The sequence below is a fragment of the Giraffa tippelskirchi genome, chromosome 1 (assembly GCF_054371585.1).
Source record: "Giraffa tippelskirchi isolate mGirTip1 chromosome 1, T2T-mGirTip1v1.2.pri, whole genome shotgun sequence".
Taxonomy (NCBI): Eukaryota; Metazoa; Chordata; class Mammalia; order Artiodactyla; family Giraffidae; genus Giraffa; species Giraffa tippelskirchi.
In genome coordinates, this window is record NC_137275.1 from 28982693 (window position 1) to 29000637 (window position 17945).

The 17945-nt window shown below is 38.5% G+C and overlaps 1 protein-coding gene across 4 annotated transcripts in view; it reads right to left on the bottom strand.

Annotated features, from left to right (window-relative positions):
• The window catches only part of SLC4A4 (solute carrier family 4 member 4), a 367906-nt gene that overhangs the window by 70469 nt on the left and 279492 nt on the right, over positions 1-17945 (bottom strand). For all 4 annotated transcript variants that reach the window (XM_081587203.1, XM_081587212.1, XM_081587193.1 and 1 more), the window contains 2 exons: positions 9627-9760; positions 1809-2080 (listed from right to left, as the gene is read on the bottom strand). In XM_081587203.1, the coding sequence (XP_081443329.1) occupies positions 1809-2080; positions 9627-9760 (406 nt within the window). The remainder of the gene's footprint in view (positions 1-1808; positions 2081-9626; positions 9761-17945) is intronic.

The following is a 17945-nucleotide window of genomic DNA, read 5'->3' on the forward strand; positions in this document are numbered from 1 at the left end:
TCTGAAGTACTTCTACACAGTGTATATCTTAACGGTAATAGACCTTTATATCTATGGCATTCATGTTGCCCGAATCTTTAAATTTCCACTTTTTACTTGTTTCTCCTTGCTTTTAAGCATAGGGTTTTATTTTAATGTGAACTGACTTTCCTTAAAAAGAGAAAAAGAAACCATGAGTGCAAGGCCCCATCTTTTCACCAATGTCACTGATGGACCCGTTTGTAGAGAGATGCTGCTCTTTTTCATCTTTCAAGATGCATATAGGTCTTGTAAGACTTTCCCACCAAAATGGCAGAGAACAATGCAGATACATCACCAAAACATCTGAGAGTCATACGACACAGCCTGCACAGGCACTGAAACTATTTATACGAGTTTTTAAATTCATAAGCATTATTCATTCTAGTCTATAATTTAACCATGTTTGTTTTACTGTGACTAATAAGTCGTTTTTCCTTAGAATCTATAGATAAAAGTGGCTATTACATGAATGTGCCCAACTTTTAATGGGGTTCCCTGATAGTTGAGAGGTTAAGAATCTGCCTGCAATGCAGGAGACCTGCGTTTGATCCATGGGTCAGGAAGATTCCTTGGAGAAGGAAATGGCAACCTGCTCCAGTATTCTGGCCTGGAGAACTCCATGGACAGAGGAGCCTAGTGGACTACAGTCCATAGGGTTGCAAAGAGTCAAACACAACTGAGCAATTAACACTTTGACTCTGACTTGCCCTACTTAAGCCCAGGTGTACACAACCCTCAAAACACCGCTGTGCTTCTGGTGCTTCAGGATCTTAGTCAAAAAAACATGGATCGTGTACTAATTTTTATTTTAAGCTAATGTAGCTAATGTTACAACAAAGGATCACTAGGACTATTAGCATTAATTGTCTGACATAAATGTTTACTCCTCATTCTACTGTGCTGTGCTTACTCACTCAGTCATGTCTCACTCTTTGCAACCCCATAGACTGTTGCCCACCAGGCTCCTATGTTCATGGGGATTTTCCAGGCCAGAATACTGGAGTGGGTTGCCATGCCCTCCTCCAGGGTATCTTCCCAACCCAGGGATCAAACCCAGGTCTCCCACACTGCTGGCAGATTCTTTACCATCTGAGCCACCAGGAAAGCCTCATTTGACTAAAGCAGGTGTTAAATCAACTTTACCTGAAGTGATGCTTTTTTCCCAAATGCCTTCTATATTATAAAATATGATGAATTTTATAATGAACTACAAAGTTCTATTTTATCCCTAGGTGATTCTAGTCTGAATTTCTTTTTAATTTCTTGCTTCAAATTATATAAAGTGAATTAATATTTGTTTATTCTGTAAGTTTAAAATAATCTACTTTAGAATTTACTTAAGAAGGAGATTCCTATAGAAATAAGGAAGCAGGGAAATAAGGAACAGAAGTTTAGAGGACTAGGTCCGTCTGGTCCTTATATCTGTCATAGAGATACAGAGAAGATCAAGAATAATGTACACAAAATTATTTCTCATCTATCAGAGACGATCAAGAATAAGGCACACAAAATTTCCTTGCAAATTCTGTCGCTTTAGTTTCAAAGTATTAAGCTAATGTGAATGTACATTCACATTCCTGAGCTCTGGGTTACACCTCCTGGTTGAATCACATAGCCAAGACACCTCAGGCAAAGAGACTATAAATTCAGCTGCAAGTTTTCTCAGAAACAATAAAATAAAACCATTTTTTGAGGATTATAGTACCAGGTTGAAAGTTTGCATGCATGGAGCCTCCGGCTTCCTCCAAACACAAGGTAAGCATAAACACTAAGCATGATGTTCTGACCTGGGTCGGGTGGCATACAAACACAGGAAAATTGAGTATTGTAGCCCACTTTGAAGTTGGAGTTGATGGGGTAGTAATCAGCTAGCTTGATCATCTTCTTGAAAGCATCGTAGATAAAAATGAAGCTAATCAGAGAAGAAAAGCCCTCTTCAGTGAAGCGAGTGAAGTACTGAACCAGGAAGCTGGCATCGGTGGCTACTAAAATGAGACACAGAAAGGCCGACCAGAGGCCAATCCAAAGGCGAAACTCCAAATAGTCAAAATTATGGTCCCTGGAAAGAAGAAAAAGAGGTATTTAGACTCCTCCTCCATGGAACACAAACTGCAATACAAAACTACCAAATGACTGTAGAGTGATTATTAAAAATACAAGATCACTTATAGCTGCTAGATATAAAGATCATTCTTAACTTTATCTAGGAAGTGTTACCTTTAGGATTTGGCCTAATGATATTAGCATAAGAAATAATTTCAGGTGTATGAGAAAAGCACAACAAAAGTAAGCGTACCATTTGAATGTAAATGACTCATTAATTTTCTTCTTGTATTGATTCTTTTATCATTATAGAGTGTCCTTTATCATTCTTTATGGTCTTTGTTTTAAAGTCTATTTTATCTGATATGAATACTGTGACCCTCGCTTTCTTGTCATTTCTGTCTGCATGAAATATCTTTCTCTATCTCCTCACTCAATCTTCTTATTCCAAAAGATGATCCCTATGTAGAATTTACAGAATAAACAGTTTGAAAGCATAACACTGGTACCTACCACATGTTCAATAAATGTTTTGTGAGCTTTCTGGTTAAGGAAGACACTAAGAAAGTATTTTCTCTTCCCCAAGTCATCAAAGTCTACTGAGAAAGACAAACTGATAAACATAATCACACTGCAAAATACTAAGTGATACCCAAAGTTCCCACAGAGTGTCACACAAGTGGGACTAATTCGGGCTGGGTGAGGTGGTGGGGATAGATGATCTTGCAGAAAAAACTTGAAGTATTTAAGGATAAGCAGGAACTTTTGAGGTAGACCAGGGAGGGTCAGGTCAGGAAGATGAAAAAGAGTGCTCAAGGAGACATGTGGCATGAACTGCATGCAACACCCCTTGTGAGCTGAGTGTCACCAATACAGGGAGATGGGATCAAATGAATTTGAGTCAGCTGTAGTGAGGTGGACAGACCTAGACCCTGTTATACAGAGTAAAGTAAATCAGAAAGAGAAAAACAAATATCACATATTAATGGATATATGGGGAATCTAGGAAAATAATACTAATGAACCTATTTGCAGGGAAGGAATGGAGATGCAGAAGTAGAGAACGGACTTACGGACACAGCTGGAGAAGAAGAGGGTAGGACAAACTAAGAAAGTAATATTGACATATATACACTATCAGGTGCAAGATAGATAACTAGTTGGAAGCTGCTGTATAACACAGGGAACCCAGCCGGGTGCTCTCTGATGACCTAGAGGAGTGGGATGGGAGCAGAGAGGGAGCTCAAGAGGGAGAGGACAGGTATATATATATATATAAAAAATATATAATTATGACTGATTCCCACTGTTGTACAGCAGAAACCAACACAACATTGTAAAGCAACTGTCCTCCAACTAAAAAGTAAAAATAAATAAATGATTCAAAATTAAAAAAAGAATAGGATGCCTCCATTTAAGTAGGCCATTTTTCAATACCCTTTTCACTTCTTACAAGTGAATTAGCTCAAGAATCATATTTAGGAAAATATGGGTCAAATGTTGACATTTTACCATTTCACACTGATTCTTTTACAATTATGTGGACAGTGCATTAAAATAGTTTTTTTTATCATCATTTGCAATGAAAAAACAGATATTAGTAATCACATTTCTTGTATGAGAAGAAATAAATCAAGGATCATGCATGCTTAACGCTCTATGGCTTTCCTTTTACACAATGAGTTTCTGATAACTGATAGCCACATATTTTAATGCTGCCCCAAAAACATCATGTCGACATGTCCACTACCAACAGCCTAGTCTAAGCCACCAAGAAGTCTTTCCCTGATTCTTGTTAGAACCTCCTTACTAATATCCATGCTTGCACTGCTCAAAGCTGTTTTCCACATCACAGCCAAAATAACCTTTTCAAATGTAAATCAAATGTCCTAGTTAAAAGTCTTTTGGTGGCTTTGCACTGCTCTTAGAATAAAAATTCAAATTCTCTTCCTAACACAATGTCTGGTGCATAAAAGAGTTCCAATAAAGCCATACCTGCAGGCTACAACTTGACAGAAAGTTACTGACACTGGTTTATGAGCTATCACAGGTCACCAAGTGATGACCAACCAAAACTTTTACTGAATATTAGAATTAAAAGTTGTTTGATTTCGTATGTCAACTGGACTAGGCCATGAGGTGCTCAGGTATTGGGTCATATATTATTCTGGGTGTTTAAGGGTGGTTTGGGTAAGGTTAACATTTAAATCAGTAGACCTGAGTAAAGCAGATTGCCTTCCATAATGAGAGTGTGCTGCATCCAGTCAGTTCTTCGAAAAGAACTAGAAGGCCAGCTTCCCTCAAGCAAGAGAAGACTCTCCAGCAGACAGGCTGCCTTTGGACTTGATCGATAACATAGGCTCTGCCTAGTTCTCCAGCAGAAGGCCTTGGAACTGGAACTGGAACGTAAGTTCTCCTGGGTCTTCAGGTTGCTAGGCCACCTTGGCCTAGCCAGCCTCTAGAACTATGTGAAGCAATTAGTTATGATAAATCTCTTATAGATGAATATATACATCCTATTGGTTCTGTTTCTCTGGAGAATCCTGATTAATCACCAAGTGGTCATATGTGCCTCACTTTATGGATGAAGATACCAAGGCCACCGGAAACTAAGCCATTTATCCAATGTCAAGGCTTTAATGGCAGAGCTGGACCAGAAACCAATTCTCTGTACTATTGGACAGGTCCTTTTAAAAATTACAGCATGGTTCTTCCTGTTCAATTTATATTCAGTGTGTGGTGTGTGTGTGTGTGTTAGCTGCTCAGTCGTGTCTGACTCTTTGCGACCCCATGGACTGTAGCCCATCAGGCTTCTCTGTCCATGGAATTCTCCAGGCAAGAATACTAGAATGAATTGTCATTTCCTGCTCCAGGGGATCTCCCTGACCCAGGGATTAACTTTGGGTCCCCTGCATTGCAGGCGGATTCTTTACCATCTGAGCTACCAGGGAAGCCCTAGCGCATGGTAGAGTGGGTCTTAAAGTCACTGTCCTCTGTTTCCTTCTTATCAAATCACACACATTGGAATATATTACCAAAGCAGGAGATTAGTAACACTTGGGTAGAAAGTTATCTTCTACAGATTTCCCAAAATCTTTCTAAAGACATCTTTGGCATTCTTTCACAGTTCCCTCCATGTCCGGAACCCCAGTGTTTAATCCTATGCATGTCTTTCTGAGATAAGTAGACTCTAGAAAAAGCTAAATTCTAGGAATTTACACTACAATTTACATTATCACACAATGAGTCAGAGCCTAGAAACAGTTTTATCACTTCTGAGTCAACAGATATTTTCCTTACAACAAAGTTTTAAACAATTACCTAGTTTTGCTTTCCTAACAAGATTGAAGTTAGAACAATCTCAATGTGTTCTAAGAATGCTAATGTTTGTTTACAGAATTGATGTTTACAGGACAGGATAAGAAATAATCTAGTCATCTGCTAATGGTCAGGAACGCTATCAGTTTGAGTACAAAGGGGAAAAATGCATGTATAAACTTAAATCTTAGGACCTAAACAGGATACCCAAAACAGCTGCTCTAAAATACTTAAATACCCCCAGAATGTCTCTATAAGAATAACCCAAATAAATTCACTAATACCAATCACTCCATTAGGAAAGTGATATGTTTACAGCAGCAAGAAGAAAGAGGAATAAAAGATGAGAAACTTTAAACAAGCCGATCAACAATAATGACTACAATAAAAGGCAATGTTAACGTCCAATACGACTATCAGGCCCCTTGGTGCCAAGTTTAAATAGCAATTAAATTATAAAAAGTTATAAGCTATAGAAAGGAAATGATAGTAGAGACCAAAGAAACTATGGTGAGTTAGGACAAAACCAGTGTACATTTTTTTGGTAACACTCAATGTTTCTAGAGATTTACCTGATAGTTTTGAGCAGCATAAACACAAGGGTACAGGAAAACCGAAGAACTCACCTTTGAAGCATGTTTCAGAAATCAGTCACTGACAAATATAAACTCCCTAAACTGAATGAATAAATCCAGGTACTTAATAGAAGAAAATAATAATTTGAAGGCCTACAAGTAAACTTCTCAAATAATATAAGAAATAAATTAATAAATGACCAAATGACAAGCAGGATAAAATCCCACTTTAATCATGAAGTTTCTATATGACTTAGACCACACTGTTTAAACTCTCTTTAGATTTCTCCCAGAAGAAAAGGAAAAGGAATCCAATTCTCTATTATTGGGATTGTTGTTGTTGTTTAGTTGCTAAAGCATGTCCAACTCTTTTCCAACTCAATGGACTGTAGCCCACCAGGCTCCTCTGTCCATGGGATTTCCCAGGCAAGAATACTGGAATGGGTTGCCTTTTCCTTCTCCAGGGGATCTTCCTGACCTAGGGATCAAATCCATGCCTCCTGCATTGGCAGGCAAGTTCTTTACCACTGAGCCACGAGGGAAGCCCATTATTGAAATACAGTGTGTAAAAATAGTTCAAAAGAGATTGCAGAATTGGAGAAACAAAACTATGTGTGTTTTGGAAAGTTGTGAGCTATTCTTTCATTTTGTTACTAATTTTAAAAAGTGACAGCATATCATTCATATGCCTTTTTATGGTTCTCCAGCTGATAAGGCAAATAATAAATCTTGTATTCCAAGACAGAGATAAATCTGTGGATTATCTGGAGTTACTGTTTGAGTCCACTAAACTCACAAAACAAGGATTTATCTATTTCTCAAAAAAAATAAAGAAGGTAAAATATGATGAGGAAAACCTGGGCAAAAGATAGTAAAACACTTTCTTTACTGAAGGACTTCTCAGATCCCTTATTAAACTGAAGGGTAAAGTGAATTATCAATAGAGGGATATAATAAATAATACACAGCACTTCCTAGAATTATTGGGATCACAGATTTTTTTTTTTCATTGAGAATCTAATGGAACTAGTAAATGATGAAACACACTTTGGGAAACTAATCTACACAAATATCTGTATCTAGACATATCAGCACTGCTGTTCCATATGCAAGCAAATGATATAACTGTGAATAAAAGAATAAGGTTTGCCACATAAGTGTCATATGTTACTCAGTGATGGATTTAAAGCACAGTTTCTCAATGTTTCTTGTTGCTTTACAGCTATTTTCAAATAAATCACTTGAAACTATGTTTAAGTTTCCAATTTTGATGAAACAGAAGGGAAAATGAGAAAGGAACTTGCTTAGCAAAAGGAAATAATCTAGATCCTACAATTATCTAAAGCAAACCAGGGTGCAAACATTTTCTGTAGATTAAGGCTCTGATCACATTTTATACAATAAATCTTTCTGCAAAGGTTGCACTGCAAAGGTTCCACATTTGTCCCTGTTTATAGTACATGCTTGTTTAACCTTCCCACAAAGGCTTTCTTGTCTCACACGATGTTTTCTTAAACATATAAAAACTGTTTGACTCTTTCTATAAACTGACAGGAGCAGAATTTTTTCCAATGGTCTCCTGAGAATTATAATGGAGGAATTTGTGGTAATGATCTACAGAGAACATAATGCTACTTAAAATCTGAAGCTTTAAATGCTTGGAAGACCTTCAATTTTTGCCCTCAACCCAGTTTTCAAACGCTAGTTTTAAATCCTCATTCCCTCCTCTCTCGTGATCACTTTTGACAGCATACATGGTTTCTTCCTTTTTTTTTTATTTTAATAATTTTTATCTAAGTTGATTTTTTAATATTTTATTTATCTATTTATTAGTTATTTATGACTGCACTGTGTCTTCGTTGCTGTGCAAGGGCTTTCTCTAGTTGTGGAGCATAGGCTCTAGGCACATGGGCTTAGTAGTTGTGGTGCATGGGTTTAGTGGCTCCAAGGCACGTGGGATCTTCCTGGACTAGGGATCAAACTCGTGTGCCGTGCATCGGCAGGCAGATTCTTAACCACTGGAACACCAGGGAAGTCCCCACACAATTTCAAAGCCTACTATTTGAGTCCTTAAGTCTACGAGGCATTAAGTGAGTAATAATATTTCTAACACTAAAATCCTAAAACTGTATAATGGTAGAAGTACATGGAAATTCCAGCAAGGAATGCTAGCAAGCCATATGAAGTTCTGCAATTTATCTGTGGATTGAGATATGCCAGTAAAGGCAGTTCTCTCTCAGAGGTATCAAGTTCATTAGAAAGAAGCTGGAATTCCCAATTTGATTTTGAAGCCATTTGTGCGCTAATGTGGCTATTTAGATAATTTGGTTAATTCAATTTTCCCCATCTTAAAATGATCCATCAATTTCTTAAAGAAAATACTGGTACCAGAATTGCCAAGCCCATTAGTAATGTCTAGTGATTCCATAAGAGGCTTAGGCTCTGGAGTCACAAAGCAGGGATTCAAATCCCTACCCTGCCAACGACTGGCTGATGCAACCTTCAGCAATTTATTACCCACTCTGTGCCTGCTTTCTCATCGATAAAACAGGATATAGTCCCTACTTCACAGGACTGCTATGAGAAATAAATGAGGGAGTATGTGTAATGCACTTAGGACAATACTTGGAACATGGCCAGCACTTAATAAATGTTAGCTGTTACTCAGTTGATTCTAAAAATCTATCATTAGTTAAGAACACAAGAATGGGGTTTAGGAGCAGTGGACTGCAGGAGCACCAGCCTCTTTCATAGACAAGCTAAGTTACCTTGAACAAGTCACTTCACTTCTCTAGCATCAGTCAGGATCACAGCAGGAAATAGAAGGCAACCTCAGACGGGCTTCTGAGGAAAACTTTTAAGATGTGAACTATTTACAGAGGAATGAGTAACAAAAATGGCAAGGTTTTCAGTGACTAGAGATGTCAGGAGGCCGTTTCTACCCCCTCATGCCCCCAGCTTAGGAAGGCCAAGGAAAGACGAGTCACCAGAGCCTGGTGAGGGCAGAGCCAGGGTGGGGGAGCCACTGGATGGAAGAAGCCGCTGCCGGGCTGCCCAGGAGAGCAGTGACTGAGCGGGCCGGGGGAAGCAGACACACCCCAACCTCTCTGCCTTCCTGTGCTCCTGAGGCTCTGCTTTAGCCAAACCCAACAGGAAGCCAGAGGGCAGAGGAGCCTGCGTGCTGGGGTCCAGCGGGGTCAGCCTCCAGAGGCGCAAAGCAGGACAATAAGGCAGAGAAAAATGGGGGAGGAGGAGAGGTAATGCGACAGTGGGACCCCCACTGAATCAAATGTTAGCACCTGCTGGGTGACTTGATCTCTGGGGGCCTCTCAACCTCCAGATGCTGAAATTTCCCAATTCCACTTAACTACTATTCTGTGCAGGCTTCCCTGGTGGTTCACACAGTAAAGAATCCACCTGCAATGCAGGAGACCTGGGTTTGATCCCCGGGTCACGCAGATCCTCTGGAGAAAGAAATGGCAACCCACTCCAGCATTCTTGCCTGGAGAATCCCATGGACAGAAAAGCTTGGTGGGCTACAGTCCATGGGGTTGCAAGGAGTCAGATACGACTGAGGAACTTTCAGTTCACTATTCTGTGCTCTATCTAGACTATGAATGTTCTACAACTCAACAACTCTAATTTATAATTTGATACGTATATACATACTTGCTGAAGTTAAATAAAAGCCTCTCAAAAACAAGAACAGGTCCTGTGCTGCTCAAAATAGTGAGTGGTTGACCAGCAAAGAGGCAAAAGATGGCTCCAGAGACAGCAGTGCCCAGGAAACTCTCCAACACGCCCTAATAGAAAGAAAACAGAGGTGTTAATAGAAACATGACTTGTTTCTTTTCATGTGTGATGTCACTAGGGGAATTAAACCACATGAGCATGCTATTTAAAGGGCTGTCACAAACATATCAAACAAATGTAAAGAGTATTGATTTTTACCAATATGGATATCACCTTCTATTTCACACACATATAATTTAGCCATTCCTGCCTATTCCAAGGGTTGAACTGCTCCTAAGTACTATAATGACTGTAATGACTAGCGGTTAACTACAGAAGGCAAAGGGTGATTCCAATACTCTTTAAAAAAAATATTCATTGATGCTTCCATACATAAAATCACACTATACAATCCCACCAAGTGTGTAGAAGTGATTTAGTACTTCTGGTGTTGTTCTCTCTGTAGTTACTTTCAGTATTTGTTTTAGCTGAATTTCACTTTGCACATAGCAGGTACTTACAAATAGCTACATTTTATGCACAATAGCTATTTTCTATAGAGGAAAGCTTTTTAAGAGGAAAGAGGAGCAAAGAGAATAGAAGAAAATGATTTGCCCTCTATCCTGCAGTCTCTAAGACATCAATTCCAAAAAATATTCTACTGCATATTCACTGTCCAATGTAAATGTACACAAGAGCTTCAAATTACTTTCTCTCTAGAGGTAATAAATGCGTGGGGACAAGAATAACTAAACCTTTGTAGCCACATCGCCCTGTAGATGTATCTCTGAGAATCAACCCATTATTGCCCCTTAGCATAATAAGAACAAAGGATTATAAATGTACATATATACATACACATACATATAATATCGTATAATCATATAATGTATACATATAATGTAATTATTATAAAGAAATTGGTCTTTTAAAATTGATTTACAGAACTTTAAGTGCTATCTTCACTAAAAAGCCATCCCAGGAGACTCTTATTATGATGATTACTTGAGATATTTTTTATGTGGCTTTAGAGCTAGTAATATTCTCTTCAGAATGACATTAACAATAGTACATCCTTCTGTTTTAAGGTAGGATTCAACTGGGAAAACACAAAAATCCTTTAGCACAGCACTATGTAATAACGAGGCTGGGGTGGAGAGGGCATAAAAAAGCAAGAGTTGACAAGTAAAAAGACTAGCTCCTCACACAGTGTGCAGACACATTCTAAATACCTCAATACACCTACTTTTGCCCAAGATGTTTAGGTCTGAAGTCTGGCAAGTGAGTGTTTCAAGAGGACCCCATTTACATAAACTCTACTGCATGGCCGAAGGGTGCCATCTTGTTATTTACAGCCTTTGCACACATAATCATTGTATCCAGCTCATTCTTCCGAGGGGAGCAGCAAGCAGAATGTTAAACAAAGCCAGTAGAACCAGGCTGCATTTATGCAGAGAAGAGAGAAGAAGGTTCCTCAGTGCCCACTAAATAGTATCAGTCTTGATCTCTTATCCCTGAAGATGTTGAGTTTCAGGGGGTTAAATGATATGCACCAATCCATGCTCATAAGTCTTTGGGGTACGGTTACCTGCCCAACTACTACTGCATCCTTGGCAAAGGGAAAAGGTTTTCATGTGGCTGGGATTTTCTCAGGCTTGCACTTTTTTTTTTTTACTTCCTGTGCATTAACACTGGGCTTTTTATGTCTTTGTCATTTATCTTTGTGTGTGCGTGTGCCTTATTTTAGTGTATGTGACATGAAAGGGTAGGGACTGGAAGGCTTTACATGGCAGGACAAGCCATGCTCTGGGCACAGATGACAGGCAAAGTGTCACTGTATCGTTCTCTCAAGTATGGATGAGTGACTATTTCTCATCACTACTGCAGGAACAAACTAAAGCACACAGCCTGGGCATAAAAGAGAACATAATGAAGAAAGGAGGAATGTGAGATTAAAAATACTCTATTTGATTTGATGGGCTTCCCAGGTGGCTCAGCAGTAAAGAATCTGCCTGCCAATGTGGGTTTGATCTCTGGGTCTGGAAGATCCTCTGGAGAAGGAAATGGCTACCGACTCCAGTATTCTTGCCAGGAAAATCCCATGGACAGAGGAGCCTGGCAGGCTACAGTCCGTAGGGTTGCAAAAGAGTTAAACATGACTCAGTGACTAAATAACAACAACAACAAATTTGATTTCATGCAGCTATTAACCTCTGTGAGGGGCAAGAGCAAGGTCTCCAGCGTCATCTGCATTTCTCTTCCCCCCATCATGCTACACACCATTCCCCACATGCTCTCCAGGCACCCAGGAAACACTAAAGAAATCCAAGAAGACGCCCATATCACACCCTAGGTCCCACTTATCAAAGGCCAACAGCCATGATTGCTCATCCAATAAAGATAACAACTAATCTCTTCCCGAAAACAGCTTTGATTTATGGAAAGTCATGTGATTGTTAAAAAGGTAAGATTATTTTTATTTCAGTACTTGATCCTTTGCTAAGTGCTACAGTTTCCATTCTGTTGCTGACAATTTTAAAACAGAGACAGATGATTTATTATACACATTACACTGGAAACTTGCTTAAACTCAGAGGTGTTTCCAGTGTTTCTGAGAAAAGAACTATTTTCACCACATTTTGACATGTTGCTCTTGACAATACAGAAATTTTAAAAAACAATCTCATGCAATGAATAACTTTAACTAGAATTTAAAGCAATCTGTAAAGTGAAATATCAAAAAAGCCCTTTTTTGATTTATTATAGTCAGTGTTCATGAATATAAAAAGGAAATAATGTGTGGATGTGTGCATTTTTAATAGCTATGGCTCATAAAAACACTTCTACATCTGATTCCCCACAGAGGAACACACTTCCTAGCAATTCATGAGAATGTAATGTACATGGCTGAACTCTGAGGGGGGCAGAATCAGGTGCAGCAAAACACTCCAGCTCCATTTAGATTCGGTTTTTATTTTATTCCATTTCCAATCAGATTATACCCACCGCACAACAGAGGAAGGAGCTAACACCTTGCCCTCGGAAAACCCAGAGACTGGACTCTGTTCTGCCACCAAAGAGCTGATGATCTTGGGAATGTCACTTAACCTCTGTCAATTTCAGTGTCTTCGTGTAGGAGAAAAACATTGAGGCATAGTACACATACTGTACAGTATGAAAATGGACTCTGGAGTCAGATCACCTCAAGCTGACATCCAGACTGTATACCATTTACTCTGTAATGACTTAAACAAGTTACTTAACCTCTCTGTGCCTTATAACATGAACATCAGATTAGATAATGTGTCTAATGTTTACCACAATCATTGATATAATGCGTTTTTGATGAACAGTAACATATACATCAGTCCCTGATGCTGGGAAAGATGGAGAGCACAAGGAGAAGAGGGCATCAGAGGATGAGATGGCCAGATGGCATCACCGATGCAATGGACATGAACTTGGGTAAACTTCAGGAGACGGTGAGGGACAGAGAGGCCTGTCATGCTACAGCCCGTGGGGTCGCAAAGAGCTGGACACAACACGGTGACTGAACAACAACAACAACAACATATACATATACATAATGAATCTACTCAGATAAGAGATAAAGAGGCTGAACTAGGTCTCTTCCAAGGTCTCCTCTAGGTGGCTTAGCACAAAGAGCAGGTCTTGGAGTTGGGGATATTGTAGTTTAATCTCAGCTTCACTACTTATGAACTTCTCTAAATCCTAATTCTCTCCTCTGTAAAATCAACGGTTATTTCACAGGATAATTATTTGGACTGAATATGATAATACCATATAAAAAGCTAAGAATAAAGTAGAGAGATGATAAGATGCTGGTTTTCTTTTCTTCCTGCTTCCTGTCTCCTCCTTCCCAGTCTGTCTCAATTACTTCTCTCTCCTTCAACAGAGGAAGGAGATGGAGCATGACAGTCAATAGGAGTGACAGGAAAAGATAAAGATTAGTCCTCAGACAAAAAGGGGGCAAAAGTCTCTAGATTCTCAGTGTTTCCCAGGGTTTGGGTGGGCTGTTCAGTCATGTACAACTCTGCGATCCCATGCACTACAGCCCCCCAGGCTCCTCTGTCCGTGGAATTTTATAGGCAAGAATATTGGAGTGAGTTGTCATGTCCTACTCCAGGGCATCTTCCCAGGGATCAAACTCAGGTCTCTGTGTCTCCTACATTGGCAAGTGGATTCTTTACCACTAGCACCACCTCGAATCCACAGAAGCCTTAGACGGCAATGTTACAGCCACTGATTTTGTTGCTTCTTTTCATTCCTTGTAGTATCAAACACACGGAATCATCCATAATAAAACAAAATGGTTTATTTCCCTTTATAGCAATGAAGTCAAAATCCACATGTAAAACAATTTGTGAACATTTTTCTGCTTACACGAGGGTATAACGTTAAACCAAAGATGGTCCTTGTTTTATAGAAGAGCCAAGAAAGTCAAATGAAGTCTCAGAAAGATCAAGCATAAAAGAAATTTGAGGGAGGGAGGTTTAAGAGGGAGGGAACATATGTGTACCTATGGCTGATTCATGTTGATGTATGGCAGAAACCAACACAATACTGTAAAGCAATTATCCTCTAATTACAAATAAATAAGCTTTTAAAAAGTAATAAGAACATGAAAAAAAGGAAGAAATCTCACCATAGCAGCAAGATTCTTTAGAAGAAAAATCCAACCACAATTGCTAGCACCAGCATTTTGTCTGTGAGCTACTTGTCAAAAGTCAAGGCCATCACACCTGTCACGGCTGCTGCTGCTGCTGCTAAGCCGCTTCAGTCGTGCCCAACTCTGTGTGACCCCATAGACGGCAGCCCACCAGGCTCCGCTGTCCCTGGGATTCTCCTGGCAAGAACACTGGAGTGGGTTGCCATTTCCTTCTCCAATGCATGAAAGTGAAAAGTGAAAGTGAAGTAGCTCGGTCGTGTCCGACTCTTTGCAACCCCATGGACTGCAGCCTACCAGGCTCCTCCGTCCATGGGATTTTCCAGGCAAGAGTACTGGAGTGTGTTGCCATTGCCTTCTCCCCTGTCATGGCTAGCACAAAGCAAATGCATTCAAGGTGATAAAACATTCAACATTTATGCTGTCAACTTTGACTTTATTGCAATTTAGTACATTTAATATCTTCATATAACACTAAAGAATGACCTTTGTTGTTTTATGTCCTTTTTATTAAGAAGTATTACTTGGATTAATAATTAACCCCAAATTGCCTTAAAAAACAAAAGATTTTCTATCTCTTTGACAATTATCAACCAAGTAAAATGAGAAAAGAATATTTAGGGGGCAATAAATGCTAAAATATTCACCAACATTATTGTTAGATTTCAAGACTTAAAAAAAAATGTCTACTAACCATAAAAAGAAATTTCAGCCTGTGTTGATTGTAATCTATTGAAACTGTGTAGAATGTTGATCAATAAAATTAAACTTCTCTAGCATTTGAATCTGAAATTTAGCCAAGAAAAATGATGCAGCCTAATGACTTTTAAACATGGTCATTGGAAATAAGCAAATAAACCTGAATTATCTGCAGGAGTTTGATATCAGATCCCCAACGTAAAGCCACAAGATCAAAAATAAGTGAAGAGATGATGCAGGCACCTAAATCAAATTTGAGTCACATGAAAAATATCTGAGAGGGTTGTTTTTGTTTGTTTTGGTTTTTGTTTTTTAGGGAAAATAAATACTGAATTTTTATCTCCACTTTGGGCTTCCCGGGTGGCTTTGTGGTAAACAATCTGCCTGTCAGTGCATGAGCACAGGGGAGACATGTGGGAAAGATTCCCTGGAGAAGAAGAAATGGCAACACACTCCAGTACTCTTGCCTGGAGAATCCCATGGACAGCGGAGCCTGACAGGCTTTTGCATGGGGTTGCAAAAGAGTCGGACACGACTGAGCTACAAAACACATTTTCATTTTGAACAACTAAATCAGGATCTCCAAAGATCAGGTCCCAGGAATCCATAGGTTTTCAAAGTTCCCAAACTGACTTTTATATTGTCCAAATTTGAGGTGCACCCATTCAGGCAATCTTCCTTCTTCTATTAAAATAAGAACTACCTGCTAGCATGGTTAATGACCAGCAGTTACAGAGACCATTCATCTACACTAGGAAGGAAGACTGGATATACAACCCTCATTTTTTACTTCACCTGTGTAGCTACAGACTATAAATCAATGATTTCTCTCCTGACAGATCACAGCTGCCAAATCCTTAGTGTGCCATCTCTGCCTAAAAGTGCTTTGTCGTCATAAACAGGATTTCTGTTTACACTGCCCAGCAGGAACAGAAAAAAGGAGGCAAGACTTGAAAAACAAATTATCTCTCTGCTTGAAGAAAAGTATGAGCCAAAATCTCTAATAAGAGCTTCAGTTCCAAGTCCAATAGAACGGATAGCAAGAAAGGGAGGCTTTACAATATTGTTTTGTTTGAAGAGCTGTGAATATGTATCTAGATCCTCTGAAGTGTCCAAACATCAAATACCAGTATAACCTTACACAAAAATTAAGTCCAGATGGATGAAAAATGTAAATGAAAACATAAAAGAACTAAGATATGTGGGTAAATATTTTTCTAATCTTGGGGTGGGGAAACTGCTCTAAATATATCATGAATATAAGAAACTATAAAAGACTGAAGATTTTGACTACATAAGAATTGAGATCTTTACAGCAAAAGAAATCATAAATAAGGTTAAAAGATAAATAGCAGATCTAGGAAAAATATATTTGTGATATTTCTGACAAGCAAAGGGAAAATATCCTTACTATACAAAGAGCTCTTATAAGTCAATGAGAAAAAAAGAATGCCCCAAAAAGAAATATCCCAAGTGTACAAATATAAAGACACATAAGTAAGCAATAAATACAGAAGGATATTACCTCTTACTAAACATCAAAGAAATGTAAATGGAATAAAAATGAGCCATCATTTATAAGCCACAGAATGACAAAAATGAGAATATGAGACAAATCCTGTTTTTGCAAGAAAGTGAGCAAGCCAGCTCTCCTGTCCATTACTGGTAGAAGTTTAAATCAGTATACCCTTGTGGAGTGTAATCTGAAATCAATATCAAAAATAAAATAAGTATATACTGCAATCACATTCTGCTAAAAAAAGAGGTAATGACAAAGAAGGAAAGTGGAGTTAAGCACCAAGATTGTTTACAAATGAAAAGACTGAAAAAAATGAGAAGTCCACTAACAGAGAATTTATTAAGTAAATTATAGCACATACACCATGTGTATAAAGAAATGCAGCCATTAAAAATGCTGTGTTCAAGATCCATAGTGAGGTGGAAAGACTTCCTTGAAATGCTAGTTACATATATGATCACATATATGATCTCATTTACAGAAAATCCTATACAATGATCTGTTTACACAAGCACTGCAAGACACACTGAAAGATATTCACGAACAGGTTAATAATGGTTATTCCTGGGGCATGGATTTAAGGGCAAAACCATCTTCTACGCAGTATTTCTGTACTATTTGAATTTCATACAATGCTTAATTTTATCTTATTCAAAACAAAGCTATTTCAAAATGATTTCAAGCTAACCACAAAATACTTTTTAGAATTTAGCATCGTTTGGGATCTTCACCGCTGCTCAAACGACCGTCATTTTCTGACCACCAAGAAAATAGAGTTGACAAAGTCATTCACGTGAAAAAAACAACCAAATAGGTTTCTGCTAAATGGAATTTGGTAAAACAAAAAAACAAACTTCAATCAAACAGGTTTCATTCAAAACTTATACATAAAATGAAGAGAATTATCTAAAGTTTCTTCCAGGGAAAAGGAGTGACCAACATACCCTGGAGGCAAGTAAACACTTGCCCTTTACTTTGTAACTGAATACACATCTATTGTTTTCTTACCAACACAACCTAATTGGATCATTTCAACAGACAACCCTGCCCAAACTGGAATATGTTTCTGGTGCAGATTAACACCTCAACTTCTATTTCCACTTCAAGGAAGAAACACACTTTGGTACCAAAGTGTAACATTCAGGGAAGATGAAATTATTATATAGTCTTCATGCAGTAAAGTAATTATCAGTTGCTTTAATCCTGCTGTTACAAATTGCTCATGATGCTTTGTAAAGAAATATCTATCTTATTGAGGAATATCATATATGAGTAAGAAATGATACATTTCCAACTTAAGCAGATTGATTGAATATTCTCAGCACAGCAGTATGTTAAAATAAAGCCTCAA